This window comes from Pogona vitticeps, chromosome 1, assembly GCF_051106095.1.
Source record: "Pogona vitticeps strain Pit_001003342236 chromosome 1, PviZW2.1, whole genome shotgun sequence".
Taxonomy (NCBI): domain Eukaryota; kingdom Metazoa; phylum Chordata; class Lepidosauria; order Squamata; family Agamidae; genus Pogona; species Pogona vitticeps.
In genome coordinates this window covers 261,437,961-261,457,291 of record NC_135783.1, presented here as the reverse complement: position 1 = coordinate 261,457,291, position 19,331 = coordinate 261,437,961, and the positions used below count along the sequence as shown (strand labels likewise).

At 39.1% G+C, this 19,331-nt stretch overlaps 1 protein-coding gene across 22 annotated transcripts in view; it reads right to left on the bottom strand.

The window, feature by feature from the left end:
* The window catches only part of SOX6 (SRY-box transcription factor 6), a 561,796-nt gene that overhangs the window by 5,740 nt on the left and 536,725 nt on the right, over positions 1-19,331 (bottom strand). For 19 of the 22 annotated variants that reach the window (XM_072985711.2, XM_078383897.1, XM_078383892.1 and 16 more), the window contains 2 exons: positions 9,448-9,681; positions 4,547-4,763 (listed from right to left, as the gene is read on the bottom strand). In XM_072985711.2, the coding sequence (XP_072841812.1) occupies positions 4,547-4,763; positions 9,448-9,681 (451 nt within the window). The remainder of the gene's footprint in view (positions 1-4,546; positions 4,764-9,447; positions 9,682-19,331) is intronic. The other 3 variants (XM_078383903.1, XM_078383889.1, XM_078383890.1) reach the window with 1 other exon arrangement.

Sequence of the window (19,331 nt, the reverse complement as noted above, 5' to 3'; positions counted from 1 at the left end):
TGGATGTATAACTTGGATGTCTGAAACCCAGTCTTCACAAAACTTGGAGGATTGTGGAGGAGAATCAGTAGAGCTGTGATTTTGGTATCTCTAGGTGCTTGGGGGTGTTTTACAGGGTTTAAAAGTAAAAACAAACAAACTGATTAATTCATTGATCAGTTCACTGAATCACTGAATTCATTTAATCAATTCATCAGAAAAAATAATAATTTCATAATTTGTGATTCATTTATTTTATTTATTATTATTTATTTAATTTATATGCCACCCACACTACCCAAAGGCTGGCTTACAATAATTTAACTACAGTAAAAAGATTTTTTTAAAAAAAACAATTAAAATAAATTAAAAATAAAGTGCTCTAAAAATTGCCATCAGGACCCACAGTTGATGTTATTTCAATTAAAAGCGCTCTGGAACAGAAAGGTTTTGACCTGGCGCCGAAATGTCATAAGTGTCGGCGCCAGATGAATCTCAGTCGGGAGGGCATTCCATAGTCTGGGAGCAGCTGCCAAAAAGGCCCTTTGTCTACAAGCCATCCCTCTTATCTCCTTGAGGGCTGGGTCTTTCAGGAGGGCCCCCTGGCTAGATTTTAATTGCTTGGTAGGTTCATATAGAAGGAGATGGTCCTTCAGGTATCCAAGGCCCAAGCCGTTTAGGGCTTTGTATGTCAAAACAAGCACTTTGAATTGGGCCTGGGCAGCGACTGGTAGCCAATATAATTTAATCGGCCTGATGTGTTCCTTAGTGGCCCCACCACTCACCAGCTGCGTTACTCAATTCTGAACCAGTTGCAGTCACTAAACTGTCTTCAAAGGCAGCCCTACGTACAGCGCATTGCAGTAACCTATACAGGATGTTATCAGTGCGTATGTAACTGTCATGAGACTCCGCTCATCCAGGTAGGGCCGTAGCTGGTATAATTTCCACAGCTGAAGGAAGGGGTCTCTGGCCACCGAGTCCACCTGGGCTTCCAGTGTTAGACTGGGGTCCAGGAGCACCCACAGGCTGTGGACCCTGTCCCTTAGAGGGAGTGCAACCCCATTGAGGGCAGGGAAATGGCTCTCTAGCCTGTCCGGTGAAGCACCCACTAACAGCACTTCCATCTTGTCTGGATTGAATTTCAATTTATTAACCCTCATCCAGTCCATTATCAGATTCAGACACGAGTTCAGCACAGAAACCGTCTCACCTGGATTGGTGGAAAATGAGAGGTAGAGCTGAGTGTCGTCAGCATATTGCTGACTCCTCAGCCCAAACCTCCTGATGACCTCTCCCAGTGGGTCCATGTAGATGTTAAACAGCATGGGGGACAGTATCGAGCCCTGAGGAACTCCATGACATAAATGCCTTGGGGCAGAGCAACTGTCCCCCAACACCACCTTCTGGACATGGTCAGCCAGGAATGAGCGGAACCACCATAAAGCGGTGCCCTTGATTTCCAACCCAGCCAGACTATCCAGAAGGACACCATGGTCGATGGTGCCGAAAGCCACTGAGAGGTCCAGGAGTATCAACAGGGTAACACTCCCCCTGTCTCTCTCCCAGTAAAGGTCATCGTACAGGGCTACCAAGGCAGTCTCTGTACCAAAACCCGGCCTGAAACCCGACTGAAATGGATCCAGAAAATCCATTTCATCCAGCAGCACCTGGAGTTCTCTGGCCACAACCCAACACTTTGCCCAAATAAGGGAGGTTCGCCACTGGTCAGTAGTTAACCACCAGCCTTGGGTCCAGGTTAGGCTTTTTAAGAAGTGGCCGAATGGACTTTGACAAACCACAAATCACAATGAATCACAATTTTTTCTGACTTGTGGCCATCTCTAGTTGCCACCCAAATCATTCAAGAAACTTTGGAAAGGCTAAGTTCTCAGGAATGCATCAGAATCCATTAGCTTGATAGATCTAAAGGGTCGGCCAGGCCTGCTGGGGAAAATAACTAGTGCAACTCCAGTTCCCATGAGGAAGTGATCATACCATGACAAGTGAATCAGAAACAAATTCCCCCCTGCCCAATGACCAGATCACAATCTTTTTGTCCAACTGAAAATACCAGGCGGTTTCTGAAACAGTCTTCTTGTCTCAGTCTTCATATTCTGGATGTTTCAGAGTATCTCTTGAGACAACAACAGGAAAGAGCCCCCCCTTTTTAAACTGTATCAGGTAATCTGCATCTGACTGGACAGTTCTAGAAATTCCAGGTCAGTTTCAAAACCAAGCAAAGCTACATTTTGAGTGTTTTCAGCAACACTGAATGGGGAAGAATGGAAATTGTGTATAACTCTAGACATTTGCCTATCATATTCATTCTTTTTTTCAATTTCTTTCTCCCTCATACCATTTCTCGTGCATGCAGTTCTGCATCCCTCAACTTATATGTTTCTTTCATTATAGGATGAAAGAATGCTTTCTCCTTATACACGAGTGAATGCATAAATGCACACAATTGTCTCTTCGTGTTTTCCCTCACAAAGGCGAGACAAATTAGAACTATTCACTATTTTCCCTCAGCTGCCATAAATTTTGCTATTTCACAGGATTATCTGGCATCACTGGTAGCAATGCCCTTAAGCTACTAGAAGGTTTGACTGATAGGTCTGAATATCTCCAACTCTATATTCTAAATAGTTTCTTTGCTGGCTGAAGTCAGCCAGCTATTTCCTAATATAGAATATCTGGGCCTATTGCCTCATCATATTTCAAACCTCCAACATATTCCCAGATATCAAGAACTGATTTAGACCCAAACCCACATTGCTGTGGGCTGTACCACAAAATAATTGACTGCAATGTGAGTTCTGCATGCCAGACCAGAAACAAGGCACAGAACCAAACAGTCAAGGTCAATTATCTGGTTGTGAAGTCCACAATAAAAGAAGACTATCACGATTAGCGGAATAAACAGAAAACTATGAATGTAGAAGGGCTGGTGAGAGAAGTCTCTCCCTGAAATTCCCAGACACATAGCACGCATCAAGATTGTTTTGTTGTTTCAGAGACAGTTAAGATGGGATTGCTTTAGTGATCCTCTAACCTAGGACTGAAGGCATACAATAGCTCTGTCTGCTAGGGGGCTGCAGATTCTATTCAGAGTCAAGAGAAATAGAATACTGCCATCTGGAAACGTGTCGGGCAAATTCCAAAGGAAAAACAAACAAACAGACAAAGGACAAAAACCATGTGGCACCTTAAAGACGAAGTATTATATGCACTATGAAAAGTACATACGGGTAGACACACAGTTGGCCCGTACACACACCCTGGCAGGATCTATAATGGGCAAATCATATCTCCTTGGAACAGCAAGGGAAGATAAGTTCTTTCTCTTTTCATGCATGGCCATGGGGCAAATGGGCTTTCTAGACTTCTATGGACTTTGACAAAAATCTGAAATCTGGAAAACAGCAGCAGAAGCAAAGCAGTGCTGCAGGCCCTGTGAATAACAAGGTCTTCTCTATATTCATTTTATGTATAACACAGTTTCCAGTGTTCTCCTACTGCTCTTGTTAGAAAGCTACGGCTAAGATTCAGCAGTGCACTCTCCCTGGGTCCCACTGCTAAGTCCCACTGCTTCATCCACAAATTGAGACCTCACTCTCTTTGGACTCTTAAACATGCTTTAGGAAGGTTGGCTTCTTCATGCCAGGGAAGGCTGCAGGGAGTCCCAGTTATACTGGCAGTGGATATAAAAGGACATCACTGGATACACTGATTGTACCCCCATTTTCCTCCTCTGATAGAGACTTTGCAGAAGTTTTGGGGGACATAAGAGTTACACATGGATTCTGAATTACATGGGGGTTGTGCGCCCCTAGCCTCAGCATTGTTGAAGGGAAAAGTGCATTATTACAGTGGTGCCCCGCATGATGACGATAATCTGTCCTGGGAAAATCGCTGTTTAGCGAAACTGTCATCATGTGAAAACCATTTCCCCATTGGAATGCATTGAAACCCGGTTTAATGCATTCCAATGGGGAAAATACCTTGTTGTCCAGTGAAGATCGCCCATAAGGAAGCCATTTTGTGAGTGCCGATCAGCTGTAAAAATGGCTGCCCTGTGAAGCATGGGTCCGGAAAAGACAGGGCTGCCATTGTGCGGAACCGAAAAAATCGTCTTCTTGTGAACAAATGGTTCGCGAAGCACGCACCTAATCATCGTTAAGTGAAAATCGCCCATAGGAATGACTGTTTGAGAATCACTATAGCGATTGCAAAAAAGTCATCGTCATGCAGATTCATCATTTAGCGGGGTCATCGTTTAGCGAGGTACCACTGTATTTAGCAGCAACAATAGAGGGAATCATGGAGTGACATGTTTCAAATGGACATGCAAGCAGTTCCCAGCACATGCATATTTAGGAGTCTGGTGTGCAGATTACCAAACTGTCACCAGTGACTGTCAAAAGAAGTATACCAATAAAGAATGCAGGTTAGGATAGAAAAGGGAATCTTGGAAAAGAGCCCCAACACTGTTGGTAGGAAAATATGTGGGTGATAGCAGTGTTCACACTCAAAGAATTCTACTGAAAGCAACTCAAGTACCTACCCTACAGTAAAAAATTGTCTCATCTCTTGCCTTCGAGATCTCATGAGCTGTTTGTATTCTCCAATACGTAGTTTCTTTCCATCGACAATGCAGGTGCGTTTTGGTCGAGGTTTATATTTGTAATTAGGGTATTTCTCTAGGTGAATTTTACTTAGTCGGGCTTGCTCTTCATAATAAGGTTGTTTCTCTTGGTTTGACATGGATTTCCAGCGGGAGCCTACAAAAGAACAAGGTATCAGTGAGTTCTCAAATTGGTTTATGGGTCAAATAATTCCACAAAGCTCTAAACAAAGCCCGAAGTTCCTCCCAGATGTTACTGCACTATAAATCCCTTCACCTTTGACGACTGACCATTCTGGCTGGAGCTGATGGGGGACAACGTCCCGCAACAGTGGAAGAGATATGTTTCCCCATGCTTGCGCTAAATAGTTCTTTCTGCCACAGAGAGTGAACAGCCCCACCAGCCCCTTTGACATTATGAATCTGGAATACATTCTGAAATTTGAAACAGGCCAGGAGTATTCTCTGTACTCTATGCTACCAATCTCATTACTTCTCCAATCACTCTCTCAGGTTCTCTGGTAGACGGAGGTTTTCCCTTATTCCTCCTTACTACTGAACAATTAAAGACAAATTGTTATGTACAATCCTCCCTTCCCCCCTTTTTGGTCTTGCCTTATTTTCTTTCTCTGATGGGAATGTTTACAAACCAGACTAACCTAATACCAAACATAGGCCAAGCATTACTGCACATATGAGTTACAACCGTACACCACTGACTCTCAAAGCTGGCGTGGATGTTTTACTTTTAGAGTCCATATTTTACCGTATGTCTGAAGAAATGGATCTGTCCACAAAGTTCACATTAAAATATATAAAGTTAGTCTTTAAAGTGCCACTTCTTTTATACTATTATTTTTTTCTCCCTTTGGGCTTTGCCTGAAAAGCTTGCACAGACTAACACAGCTATCTCTTCTAAATCTACAACTCGTGGAAGGTCAACAGACTATGAAAAGGATACCATAAGAGGCAGCAAACACGATATCATGAAAGATATTACAATGCTTGCCAGAGACGCATCTGTATTCTAAAACACTTCACTAAAAGAAGGCCTGCTATGCCACTAATTACACATCTTCACTACTGTGGTTCTGAGCACAGTTTTTAGTGAACAATCTCCCACACAATTGTTTACACAACTACCTTAGCAAGGACAGTGGGATGCCTGGCACTAGTAAGAATTTTCACTTTGCTACTGTTCTGCTGGGATTTCAGCCGAAGCAGGCAAGATGTTCTGGTGAGATCTTGATTGCTTCATGTATGGACTGAATATAGGGCTGTATCTTTGAATCACTATGAAGTTCTTGTTCTTTCAAAAAAAAAGTCTTCAATTATTTTTGATCATTCATATTTTTACTTGTATGGGTGAAAAACAAATCACAACAGACAGTACCATACATTCCAGTGCTTCTGGGCCTGTATTTCAAAAGCATCAGCCCTAGGTGGTACATGGTATTCCCTTTTTGGAACTGAGATAATATTCAAAAGCAGTTTTAAATATACACAAGGGACTTGTCCAGAGAAAAATATCTCACTGGCCATGTCCTAGCCCTTAAGTACATAAACAGCTCATGGGTTGACATGACTAGAAACATGTTTAGTCCACAACTATTGCACTCAAACTTTATTCCACATCACTCATACATGGATATATGGCTAGGAAGAATTCATGTTGGATGATCAGTATTTTGATATACAAATAAGCAAAAACTTCCTTTATTTGCAAATTAGAGAAAACTGCAGTGCCCTGGGGTGCTGCCAAGCCCAGCCAGGAGTGCCATGAAATCCTTGGAAATACTTCTGCATAATCCATGTTAGTGTCTGGTCTCTGGGTGTCTGTGAATTTCGTTGTATGTGTATATACTTACAATGATAATAAATTATTATTATTATTATTATTATTATTATTATTATTATTATTATTATTATTATTATTATTATTATTATTATTATTAGTAGTAGTAGTAGTAGTAGTAGTAGTAGTAGTAGTAGTATTAGTATTATTAGTAGTAGTAGTAGTAGTAGTAGTAGTACCACTCAAGCCAGGCTTCCCCCCCCTTCTCCCAAAGTATCATATTGGGGGAGCCATGGCCAGTAGCCAATAAGTCAAGGGAACCACATGTCGAAAAAAATTGGGAACCATTACCTTATAGTAATCTGGGATTTACCTCTAGGTATAGGATTGCGCTATTAGTATATATGATCTAAAGGCCTCTTCCCTTTGACACCCTAAACCTTTCATATCTCATATATTATGATTGTCCAGCCGCATGCAAAAAGAACACTGAGCTGTCCTCAGACACTGTCTGAAACAAAGTGGAAAGTGTGTTTGTAATGCTCTTGACCATTTTAATTAGGCTAATCATTCATCACAAACCACACTAATAAAAGACAAAAAAAAATACAGAACAGTTTACATAAAAGGAAGAAAAGTATTCAGGTCTATTATGTTGTTTATAGACAGCTACCTAAACAGTGAAAAATGGCAATTAAAAAAAAATTAAAGGAACTTTCAGCTGGTTATAATGACTACAGCTGCGGTAAAAGTGGGTGGAAGCTATTCTTCTACCATGAGCTTTTATACTTCAACAAATGGAAAAGTTGTATAAATATTATCCTGAATCAGCTATGCTCTGTTGTCACTTTGGATAGTTCATATTCCTTTTCTCCCCTGTCATTGTCCTTAAAAAATGTGTACAGATATTATATGTTACACAGAAAAAGAGCAAAAAGATTTTCTGTTTAGTGGTGGTGGTGCAATTCCTGGCAGGTTAGACCACTTTTTAAAGAACATACGATGGCTGGGACTTCTGAAGTATTTATACTGAATATTTACATTTCAATGAATACTGTTACTATGCTTGTAGTAGTTTTCTTTTCTTCAAAGAATGCACACAAATAATATAGATTCCACATAGTTGCCAAGACTGAAACAGTACAGGGTTTATACAAAACTGAAAGGCTATTCATATAACTTACTAAAAATGGTAAACAAATATGAGAACGTCTATGTAAAACACTGCACATTTTAAGAACGAGGCTACATTTATTTCTAGGGAGGGAGGGCTAGGGAGCTTTTTTGCCACTGGGAAAAATAAAATGAAAAAAAGAAACCGTTCTGTTGAAATGTGAAATATTGTGCTGTGAAATAATTGCAGATATTGTCACTGTTATTTATGATGAGCTAACATTTAAAATCTGTCTTTCACTTCAAACACTTTGGTGGACAAGTATCAGTTTAAATGTTTTCCTCTGTGTTTTTAATTCCCCTGAGAGATTCAATTCAGCAAAGGTATTATTGCAAGATAAAACTGGAATACTAGTCACATATGTCACACTGGTCAAATTCTTCCGCCGCCCCCCAAGAACTAAATAAAGTTGAGTTATTCTAAGTTTTCTCAAGACATTTTCTTTTTCTTAAACAAAAATTCAATCTTGATAATCCTTTAGATGCTATGTTATGTGCTGACTACACAGTTGTCCTGAGTGCTCTCAAGACCTGCTCTGGCATTGAGTAAAACATTTTCTTAGGACTCAGTCACACTGCTGATTTGTATCGGTTTCAGCTCTGATGTATTTTAAATTGATTTACTGTCACATGTTTTTTGTATCACTGTGTGCATTCATTTAGAAAATTATTACTCCGATATAAAATAGTGGCTTAAAACCACTTTGGAAACTACATGTGAGAGTTTTAAATCGTTCTATTAAGTGGCATGTTTGCAGACATGTTTTCAAAATTTTAAACCATTTTGAATTGTTGCATTTGAGTCTTTATTCTGTATGTGCCCGCCCTCCTGTTGGCTGCCTGCTGCAGCACTTCTTGCTTCTGCAGTGGGGTTGTTTTTAATTTAAAAAAATCTAAGAAAGGTAGATAGTCTGACATGACAATGGAGATTTATGAGACAGCAGAGAGAGAAACAGGAAAATCACTCTCTCCTCCTTCATGAAGAAGTTCCCGATATTATAAATTTCTCTGGTCAGTTTCACTTTGCGAAGGAGGAGGGAGTGATTTCCCCTTTTCTCTGCTGGCTCCTAAATTTCCATTGTCATGTCAGACTATCCCTATCCCCCTTGTGGGGGGGGATTAAAAATTAAAAATAATTAAATCAAGCCCACAGCAGACGCAGTGGGTGGCTGTGGAAGACAGCAAGTATGAGGCAAAAGATACAGTTTATACTGACAGAGACATTCACATATGCCAAACCAATACAAAATAAATTGATTTTACATCAGCATTAAAATAAGGGACCCTCCACCAGCCAAGTAAAATATATCATGTCTGATTTTAAAAAACACACAATTCTTGGGCAAAAAGTCCTCCACATTTCCGTGTTCATTGCGTAGCTAGGATTTTAAAAAATATTTTATTTAAGTGATTCAGCAGTGGTTCATATTGCCAAAGTGACAGATCCCTCAGCCTAACAAATTCAAGTCAATTTTTTGGCAGAAAATTCATGTTTATAATTCATCATGACTCTGTATGAATTTGTTCTGTTCTCGAAGTGAAAATTCAAACTATTCTATATACTTAAATCTTACTTTCATAATTTGTTGGTATAATAATATAGATCCCATAAAGTTGTCAAGACTATATGGAATCTATATTATTTATTAACACTATCCATAATCAATTTGCCCGTGAAAGTTTACAAACGTGTGTAGCAATCATTTACTGCTCTCTACCAAGCTACTGGAGTTTCCATGTTTGTAATCTTCCAGAGTCCAGTAAACCCCTTTTGTTTACACATCCAAAATATCATTTCCTCTATCTACTGCATCTGAAACTGCAAAGAAATAATCAGCTTTATTTGTGCCATTATTTATGATCCATTACTTACCAAGGATTTTGCTAATATTGGAGTTGTGCATGTCAGGAAAAGCTTGAAGAATTTTCCTGCGTTCGTCCTTTGCCCAAACCATGAAAGCATTCATTGGTCGTTTGATATGCGGCTCACTGCTACTTCGGCCTCGGGCATCCCTGTAGACTCGAGCTTCAGCCACTGTGGCGCCTCCTGTTGGCCAACAATAATACTGCTGTAGTTTAGCTGCAGAGCCATTCATTGCTTTACTTCCTGTAATATCAGAGCAGGAAGAAACAAGATGGATGCAAACATTATTAAAGTATCTGTATTGTGAGATAACAACCTATGTCCTGCTCGTTTCAAGCTCTTTCTCTTTCCAGAAATATTTCAACATTTCTGCTTTGTTTCTTATGAAACAAATAAATTCCAGTTCAGTTGAGTTTAATCACTCATTTTTATTCAAAAATCAGGGGTGGAAAGTCTCTTTATTCAAATATGGAGGCTACAGTTTTGATACCCTAGGTATGCAAATAAACTGGAGGAGAATAGTAGTTCAAAAACCATAATTGGGCATCAAACTATAGACTAAGATGCTTTTCTTCCAGATTACTTAAAAAGATGTAGAAAAAAAATACTCATGTAGATTAACATACACAATGCACATGTAGTAGTGCTAGTCATACATCTCAGCTCTAAATCTGGTAACCTTATGAAATAAGTATTTTCAAAAATATTGCAAATATTTTGGAAACAATTGAGAACTATTGTTAATCTATTATGAGAGACTAGACTGCATTTCCACAATAACAAAGTAAAAGAAATATTTCTAATTTTATTTTTTAAAAAAATTTTTAGTTTCAGTGGCTGTCAAAATAATATTCCAAACATAGAAACAATTACAACCAGGATGAAATCAAAGTAAACTGCATTTCAAATCTCCCCCTAACAGTTCAAATATCTATATGACAAATCTTTAGTGGCTGTGGAATGGCATAGTTTGATAAATCCTGAGCGGGCGTAAATCAGTAAAGGTTTGTTGACTTCACTGCGGAGGAATGATTTACATCAACTCAGGATTGAAATCCATATTTTAAATTGCATAGAATCCTAACTCTGCCAAATTGCTGTTAAAAAAAAATCTGTACTTTAAGGTACACAATAATTATTTTTGTTGTTCTATGTAGGCAATTCATTTTTATGGGTAAAATCTTAAGACAGAGGATGCATAACTAATATGCTACCTTTTGCCACTGTGCCCACAGTACATTAATTTTATTTAAAATGCACTGACCATACAGGATAAATTGATTTCACTTTATATGCCGTTGACAGCCATGTTTATTGTGCAGTGAAATGTAGTGTAGCTTCAAGCTGACAATATCCATCAACAGAGGGCAATATGCTGACTGCTGGACCAGATGAAGACATACATTATCCTGGAAGCAAAACACTTATTTAGATGTGACACTGTCTTCTCCTGAGGATCACCAGGGTAATTTATGAAGTCCTCAAAACCATTACTTTAGAACTGACAACCAGTTCTGCAATTGCAGGCAGATAAAAGACGACAGGTCTGCTGTGAGTGTCAAATGCAGAAGTATTTTAATAGTAGCCTAAATTTAACTACTGTGTCATGGCTGTTTGGCATTTACTAGCTGTAACTATTACTCTCCATCATAACACAAAGTAGACTGAAATATACTCAGCAACTCATCCAAAACCAATGTGGTCAAAGTAGAGGCTGTTACAGAGGTTCAGTATGTTTTAGATTCAGCCATGCACATAGTTTCAAAATGACAGCCATTCTAACAGGATAGTATGCTTGTTACGTTTTCTTGTCTAACAAATCTGTTGCACAATCATTTCTAAATTCAAAAATGTGCAACAAGAATGAATGCAATATTAATTCCGGAATGAATGAGGCATTAATTTCTAGTACACAGAGCTAGCACACCAGTGATCTTCCACTCCTATGACTCTTCTTTTTCACTATGGAGAACTCACATTTGTGCATGTATGGGGTGGAGGGGACGAGACATTAAATCATATATATGAATAGGTTCAAGAGTTACCATAGAATCTCAGATGTTAGACACAGACTTCCTTATATCTGAGATATAAGATAGTATTCTTCAGAACCTTGTTCAGGCTTCGTTTACTGAAACTATTTTTGGTAATGGACAGCATGAAAGTCAATAAGCTTAACCTCATTTCAAAGGCAGAGCTTCTCTTGATAGTTAAGCTTGCCTGAGGTGGAAGACTCCATCCTGTTTTGGATGAGGCCACAGTGATCAGTTTAGGGTGCTGTTGGATCCACAATGAGCATCATCAGTGAAGATCCAGTATAGAATAGAACCTTTCACTAGGTCAGTATACCGGCCAAAGGTTCTCCTGAATCAACACACAGTTCACCTATTGTTAGTTATCTATACCCTGTTATCTCCAGATTACACTGTTGCAATACACCTTAGCTGGGGAATTCCTGGATTCTTCAGTTGGTTACTACTAAAGAGAAACAAATTATTATTTCCAGCTGACCATTGATTAAACTATCTCTGACCTAAAGGTTTCTGACTGGTATTTTTTTCCCCCTCAAGAAAAAAAATGTGGTTTTGGGGAAAATGGCTACATTTACTTGCAGTAAATGGAAGGAAGGAAGGAAGGAAGGAAGGAAGGAAGGAAGGAAGGAAGTGCTGCCATATTTTTTTTTCAGCAGGCCCCAAGATATGTAAATTAGTAGATTTTCTCCTTCTCCTCCACCATTTTCAAGGCCTCAAATTTGCCTTCAAAAATAAAGAGAACTTCCAGATAATTGCTGTTGACTTAAAAGCTACATTCAGAATAATTCTACTTCTGGGCACTATTTAATTTGATTACTGATCAAATGCTTCATAGCTTGGAACTGAATTAATTAAAGGGTCACCGAGCATCCCCAAATTTTGCTGTCATCTCAGAGTCTTTCCTCTGTGTCCACAGACATTTGATGTTAGGTGGAAAGTGAACAGGGTGAAGTCTTTCACAGTTTTAGTGTTCAGTCTGTTGAATGCCCCCCACTTGTGTGACTTCTGAATCAATAATGAGGTTTTGCAGAGCTAAACAAATCAATTTTTTGCCAGGGTATCTAGCATTTAGTGTAGGCTGATCTTGGTTTGGTTTTACCTATCTTTCTCTTCTGATTGTTACTGGTTTAATTTAACAAATACTGTACGCTCTTTTATTCTTTAAAGGCTTTACCTGTTTATTGATTGTAATATTTTATTATATAGTACACAGAACATTTTTACTGAAGGGCAGCACAGAAATATTCTAATTAATAATATTGCTGCTATTATATACAGGAAGATGGGAATGGTCCTTCATAGGGCCAATCATCATGTAGTTCTTCTGACCAACTAGCAACATTTTGCTATGGGTAGCACTTGGTGTTGATGTGGAACCTCTGCACCCCTGACAGAATAACATGACCACTCGTTCTATACATACTGCTTTTACTTGTGTATTTATTTGTGTGTGACTCTGTGTATTGATCAGCTTCCTTTTTGCTTTAGAATTCCAGAGCACTGTAGCAGTTATTAAAGCCCAACACTGAAACATGGTGCACTCCTCACTGTTACAAAGCCAGCTCTGACTGAACCAATATGTAGACTCTCCAGTAACTGAACAGTACATTTTCTGTATTATTTATTTGACTTATAGTGCGGTCTATTCTAGGGATGGGAGCATTACCCGAGGATCACCTGTACAGAGTTTTACTTCGAACACTGAAACTGACAGAAGTTGTGTGGGTGCAAGAAAGCCATGCTCTTCATTTTGCAGCACCTACCTTCCCCACTGGAGCAGATTTTGAGGGGACATAGAGGGGAGCAACTGGAGGGATCAAGGAAGATTGCTACCACTATCCTTTTGGCAGGGAGATTCCACAGAATCTTCCCAACATGGAATGAGTTTTTCCATCCATAAGAGATAGACTCTGGATCTAACCTGAATAAATGTAGCTGCTCCTGAAATGAAGTTCTTTGATGGGGTATCACATAAACAAATAGAGCATTAAAATATAATATAAACAATTAAAAAAAAAACTACTGAAGGCAACTCAGAAGGTTTGTACAGACTAGTCTGTAAAAAGAACAGTTTCATGGCCTATGGGAATTAATGAATTGCTACTTGCTAATACTGTATTTCTTGCTTTGCTCTGATATACTAAGTTTATGGGAAACGAGAAAACAACTTTAGTAACTGGTATAAAAATGAAACAGAGGTCCTTTTTTAATGGGCCAAATATTATGTTCTTTTCCTTGACTCCACCCATATTTACTTCCTAGCTTCAGTGTCTTGCCACGCTTTGCAGGAGGACCACCCACCCATCCTCATTATGAGTGGGTGAAAGACAGAGAGCTGCAGGAGAAATTTTTTAAAAATTGATTGCACAACTACCTCTCTGCTTGCTCTGGATTCAAACCAAAGTATTTGTTTAAAGACTAGCTTAATATGAAATAGTTCAGGTATTTATTTAATGATAGATTATTTTGTGGTCTCTAGTTGGGCATAGATGAGTATGAGGTGTTGAAGATGGGAAAGGGCTATCATGGCCTATTCCAATGCTTCAATTTAATCTTCCACCCAACTCATCTATAGTTACGAGACTATCTTTGACAGGTATCAAGCAGTTGAAATCACTCTTTGAGCAATCACAAAAATTTCTGATTAGAGAAAGGTCATTCCAATTCCTTCAATGCTTTTACTGGAGCAGTAAATACACTGCACTCATTTTACACGTTAGCATGGTTATGCTCAAAATCCTCCAAGGCAGGCTTCAGCAGTATGTGGACCGAGAACTCCCAGAAGTACAAGCTGAATTCTGAAGGGGCAGAGGAACAAGAGACCAAATTGCTAACATGCGCTGGATTATGGAGAAAACCTGAGAGTTCCAGAAAAACACCTACTTCTGCTTCATTGACTACGCAAAAACCTTTGACTGTGTCGACCACAACAAACTATGGCAGGTTTTTAAAGAAATGGGAGTGCCTGAAGACCTTATTTATCTCCTGAGAAATCTATATGTGGTACAGGAAGCAACAATTAGAAATGGATATGGAACAACTGATTGGTTCAAAATTGGGAAAGTAGTACGGCAAGGCTGTATATTATCTCCCTGCTTATTTAACTTATATGCAGAATACATCATGCGGAAGGCTGGACTGGAAGAATCCCAAACTGGAATTAAGATTGCCAGAAGAAATATAAATAACCTCAGATATGCAGATGATACCACTCTGATGGCAGAAAATGAGGAGGAATTAAAGAACCTCTTAATGAGGCTGAAATGTTGTGAGCCGCCCAGAGTAGACCATGTCTAGATGGGCGGCATATAAATGAAATAAATGAAATAAAGAAATAAAGAAATAAAGAAATAAATAAATAAATAAAGAAAGAAAGAAAGAAAGAAAGAAAGAAAGAAAGAAAGAAAGAAAGAAAGAAAGAAAGAAAGAAAGAAAGAAAGAAAGAAAGAAAGAAAGAAAGAGGAGAGCGCAAAAATAGTCTGAAGCTCAACATCAAAAAAACTAAGATCATGGCCACTGGTCCCATCACCTCCTGGGAAATAGAAGGGGAAGATATGGAGGCAGTTACAGATTTTACTTTCTTGGGCTCCTTGATCACTGCAGATGGGGACAGCAGCCATGAAATTAAAAGATGCCTGCTTCTTGAGAGGAAAGCAATGACAAACCTAGAAGCATCTTAAAAAGCAGAAACATCACCTTGCCAACAAAAGTCCGCATCGTCAAAGCTATGTTTTTTTTTTCCTGTAGTGATGTATGGAAGAAAGAGCTGGACCATAAAGAAAGCTGATCACCAAAGAGTTGATGCTTTTAAATTGTGGTGGTGGAGGAGACTCTTGAGAGTTCCCTGGACTGCAAGGAGAACAAATCTATTCATTCTTAAGAAAATCAAGCCTGAGTGCTCACTGGAAGGACAGATCCTGAAGCTGAGGCTCCAATACTTTGGCCATCTCATGAGAAGAGAAGACTCCCTGGAAAAGACCCTGATGTTGGGAAAGTGTGACGGCAAGAGGAGAAGGGGACGACAGAGGACGAGATGGTTGGACAGTGTCATCGAAGCTACCAACATGAATTTGACCAAATTCTGGGAGGCAGTGGAATACAGGAGGGCCTGGCGTGCGTTGGTCCATGGGGTCACAAAGAGTCGGACACAACTTAATGACTAAACAACAACAAATACATTGAGTCCATTGCATTTATTATCCACTCTTTACAATTATCTTACTCTAATTTTTCAGGCCTCATACAGGTGACTATCCAGTATATATTTCTTCACTTCTGTAGTAATCAAAATGACAGAAATATATGAAGAACATAAACTGTGAAGTATTTGAAAGGATTATATCCTGAGGCACATTTAGGAAAGTAAAAAGAGATGAAACCCTCCCCACCTCCGGCATTTATTTTATTTCAGTTTTCTTTTGTTAAGAAACAATTCTTAATTAGAGTCATAAATTACAAACAGACCAAGACAGTCAGAAAACTTCTATCTCCATCTGCCTTCAGCAAGCCTACACTTGAAGGGTTGGAAGTAGAGCCAGTAAAACATTGAACTTCTCTGCTTGATCTCTGAGTGAATATCTGTGCCTTGGCCCAAAGGCTGCCACAAAAGAATGTGTGTTAAATGAGCTTCTGCAAGTAATTAACAGTCACGTAATGTGCCTGTGCTCTTCAGCATCTTGCCACTCAAGAAGCAAATTTTACATACTGTAAATTAGAGGGAATACTTCTTTATAACATTTCTTATACTAGTGATCAAGATTTTCATATTATTCACTCGGGCTATAAAATTGCAGATGCACAATGTCTGATTCTTGCAAGTTGAAACCTATAACAATAAGATGATTGTCAATCATCACTAGAGCACCTTAATGTCAAATAATCAAAAATCTTGAAAGGAGAATGTCTGTCTATGCAATTTCAGCAAGTTATACAATCTATGCTGTTCTGAGCTGCTTGTTGCAACAGCAGGCTATTCAGAAAACACAAACAATTAGGAGAAAATATAAATGAGTTACAGGAGGAAAAACAACAATGGAAAGTTCTAAGGAGGTAAAGATTTACTTCTGGCTCCAGAAAAAGGAAGGGTTCCAGCAGGAAACAGGTTTTTTTAAATACACTTTCCGAAGGCCTGTACTTGGAGGACCGCAGCTGGTGTCTTTAAAAAAAAAAATCCAGTCCAAATAGTATGAAGAAATTGCACTCACTGGAGACAAAATAAAAACACTTGTTTTTCCTTAATGACTAACAGGCCATTTGTACGTGTACTGTTTATAATGCGGTCACAGAAGTATACTTCGACTTCCAGAATTCAGAATCTGGTTAGGATTGAGCAATGTTTGGCTGTGCAGATGAATTAGAATTCTGTATCACAGTCCTGGAAAATCCACAGCTTTCCCCCAGTGATTCTTTTTTATCTATTTTATTTCAGTTCTTTGGTATTCCTTTAGCAGAGCTTTTCAATGCCATGGTGGCACACAACCAGACTGGTGGACACCGGCTGTAGTTTAACTGGATACATGTTAGCCTTACACCTTTTCTTCGAATCAGGTCTTATCAATTTCAATGAAACATACTTTCATGCCCTGATCATAAGCCCATTTACTCAGAAGTAAGTCCCATCAGCTCCACTAGAACTTACTTCTATGTCAACATTCTTAGGATCATGGTTCAAAAGTTCCCTTTGTCTCAGATATTGTAGTTGATTTCTATTAAACAACAGCAGTGTACACAGGTCAGTGTATGGTGAGATTAACTGCTGGTTGTACAGGATTTTCTGTGTCTTCACACCTTCTATTTTTCAGATTCCAGAGGGTGCTAGGAAGTGTCCTCACCCACTGTATATTCCCATTATAGGAAAATGTTTATGGCAAGGCATGTTTCTGCTCCCACAATTTTCAGCCTCTTTCATGCCCTGTACTCCAGCTATGAAGTTGAGTTACAGGGCATGAAAGTGTATAAAATTGCCATTGTAATTTAGAATATAACTTATTATTTATATTTTATGCAGTTTTTTCCATCATTATAAAGTGAGAAAGGCATATATGCACATACTGGAAAAGATGTATTGGGGCAACAGCTCTTCAATGTATGTCCACTATGTACAGATTATATATCTATCCCTAAATATATATCTACCCCTCCAGATTTTAGCCATTCACTTGAGATGGACAAATAGTTTATATCCAGTACATGTCAGTTTCTCATGTTTTCAATCATATAATCTGCCTAGTTTTCACATCACTGCACAAAAAAGTGTATTTAGATTTGTATGCAAATTAGCCTAACGTACACTGCGGAACTGTCTCTAATATACATGTTTTATACACAATTTTTGAGCAGAGAACTGCATCACTAATTTCAAAGACAGTGCATTCAGAACCATAGTTGTGCTCCAGCCTGCATCTTTGTCTGAGACATACGAATGAGGATTCTTCGCTTAAAAAAATATGCTTGAGACAAGATTCTCCCTTAACCCTAGTATTTAGCATGAAAAACATGGATGAAAAATTTGCATAGCTGCAGTAAACACAACTACTGTGTAAAGTGTGAAGCTGACCTTTTAACGAGGGTTGAACATTTGCTCATCAATTCCTCCAAAATATTCACAATGATTCTTTTTAAATAATAAAAAGGTAGGTTACAAAGTAAGAGATTCTAAAGGTATGAATCTGCTGGGTAAGACTGCATGAATCCCTACTGCTAGGGCCATAACTAGGGCAGGGCAACCAGGGTCCTAAATATAAAGGGCACACATCTTCCCCCTGGCGTCTAAAGGTATGAGTGCTCAGACTGGCTCAAGAATGTAGTCTATCGCTGTATGAAAAGCTGTCAGTAAAGCTCTGGTGAACTTACTGGGTACATTGCATGATCCTTAGATAAACCTGCCAGAGGAGACCAGAGGAAAGACGGCCAGTATACCAAGCCCCAATGAGGCATCATCCAGACTGGGGGCTGGTTTACCTCGATCATGTGTGTAGATTAGGCCTCCCCTGTCGGAGGGTGGGTCTTCTCAGGACTTGGCACAACATGCCTCTGAGCTGGACCTGCAACTTACTAATATGGGGTGGGTGTGGGTGGGGATATATTTGCCACACACTTTTTTTTAGCTCTGACAGTTCTGCTGATTCTCTGTGGAAAAGGGGAGATACTGGTAAGGTGTTCATTCTTGTGTTAGTTTCACGACATGAATTGGGGGCAGATCTTCAGATGCTTGCTCTGGATATCAGATTTGTTCTGTCACTATCAATACTACACTATGTTTAATATCATCAGCAGCAGCACGTGTCATCAAGTCAATCCTGACTTATGGCAACCCTTTCCAGGGTCTTCTAGGTAGAAAGCACTCAGAAGTGGTTTGTCATTCCCTTCTTCCCGGGGATGGGCACCACCCTGGAACTGTGCAACTTGCTCAAGGCCACACAGGTTGGCTCTTCTCCCTGGAGGAACAGTGGGGAATCGAACTCCCAACCTCCGGCTCTGCAACCAAATACCTAACTCACTGAGCTATTCAGCCAACCCCATGCTTAATAGCCAGATATTGTTGAGTTGAGATTCAAAAAGCAAACATTTCAGGATGAAATAACACCTCATTTAAAATTTGAATAAGCTATATAACTCTTCTTTGGAACCATTACAACATCCAAGCAACTCTGTTTTATTTCATTTTGTAGAGTTCCAGGATGGCTTTTATCTAGCCAAGTTTGAAGGCGGTGAACAATGAACATGGATGAAAACTATTCAAATACAAATACAACAAAATGTTAAAGCAGAAGTGTTAATACCAAATGAATAACATAAACACACAAGCTGCAAAGCCTTGCACCTCTATAGATGATAAAATATGTATACTAAATCCAAGCA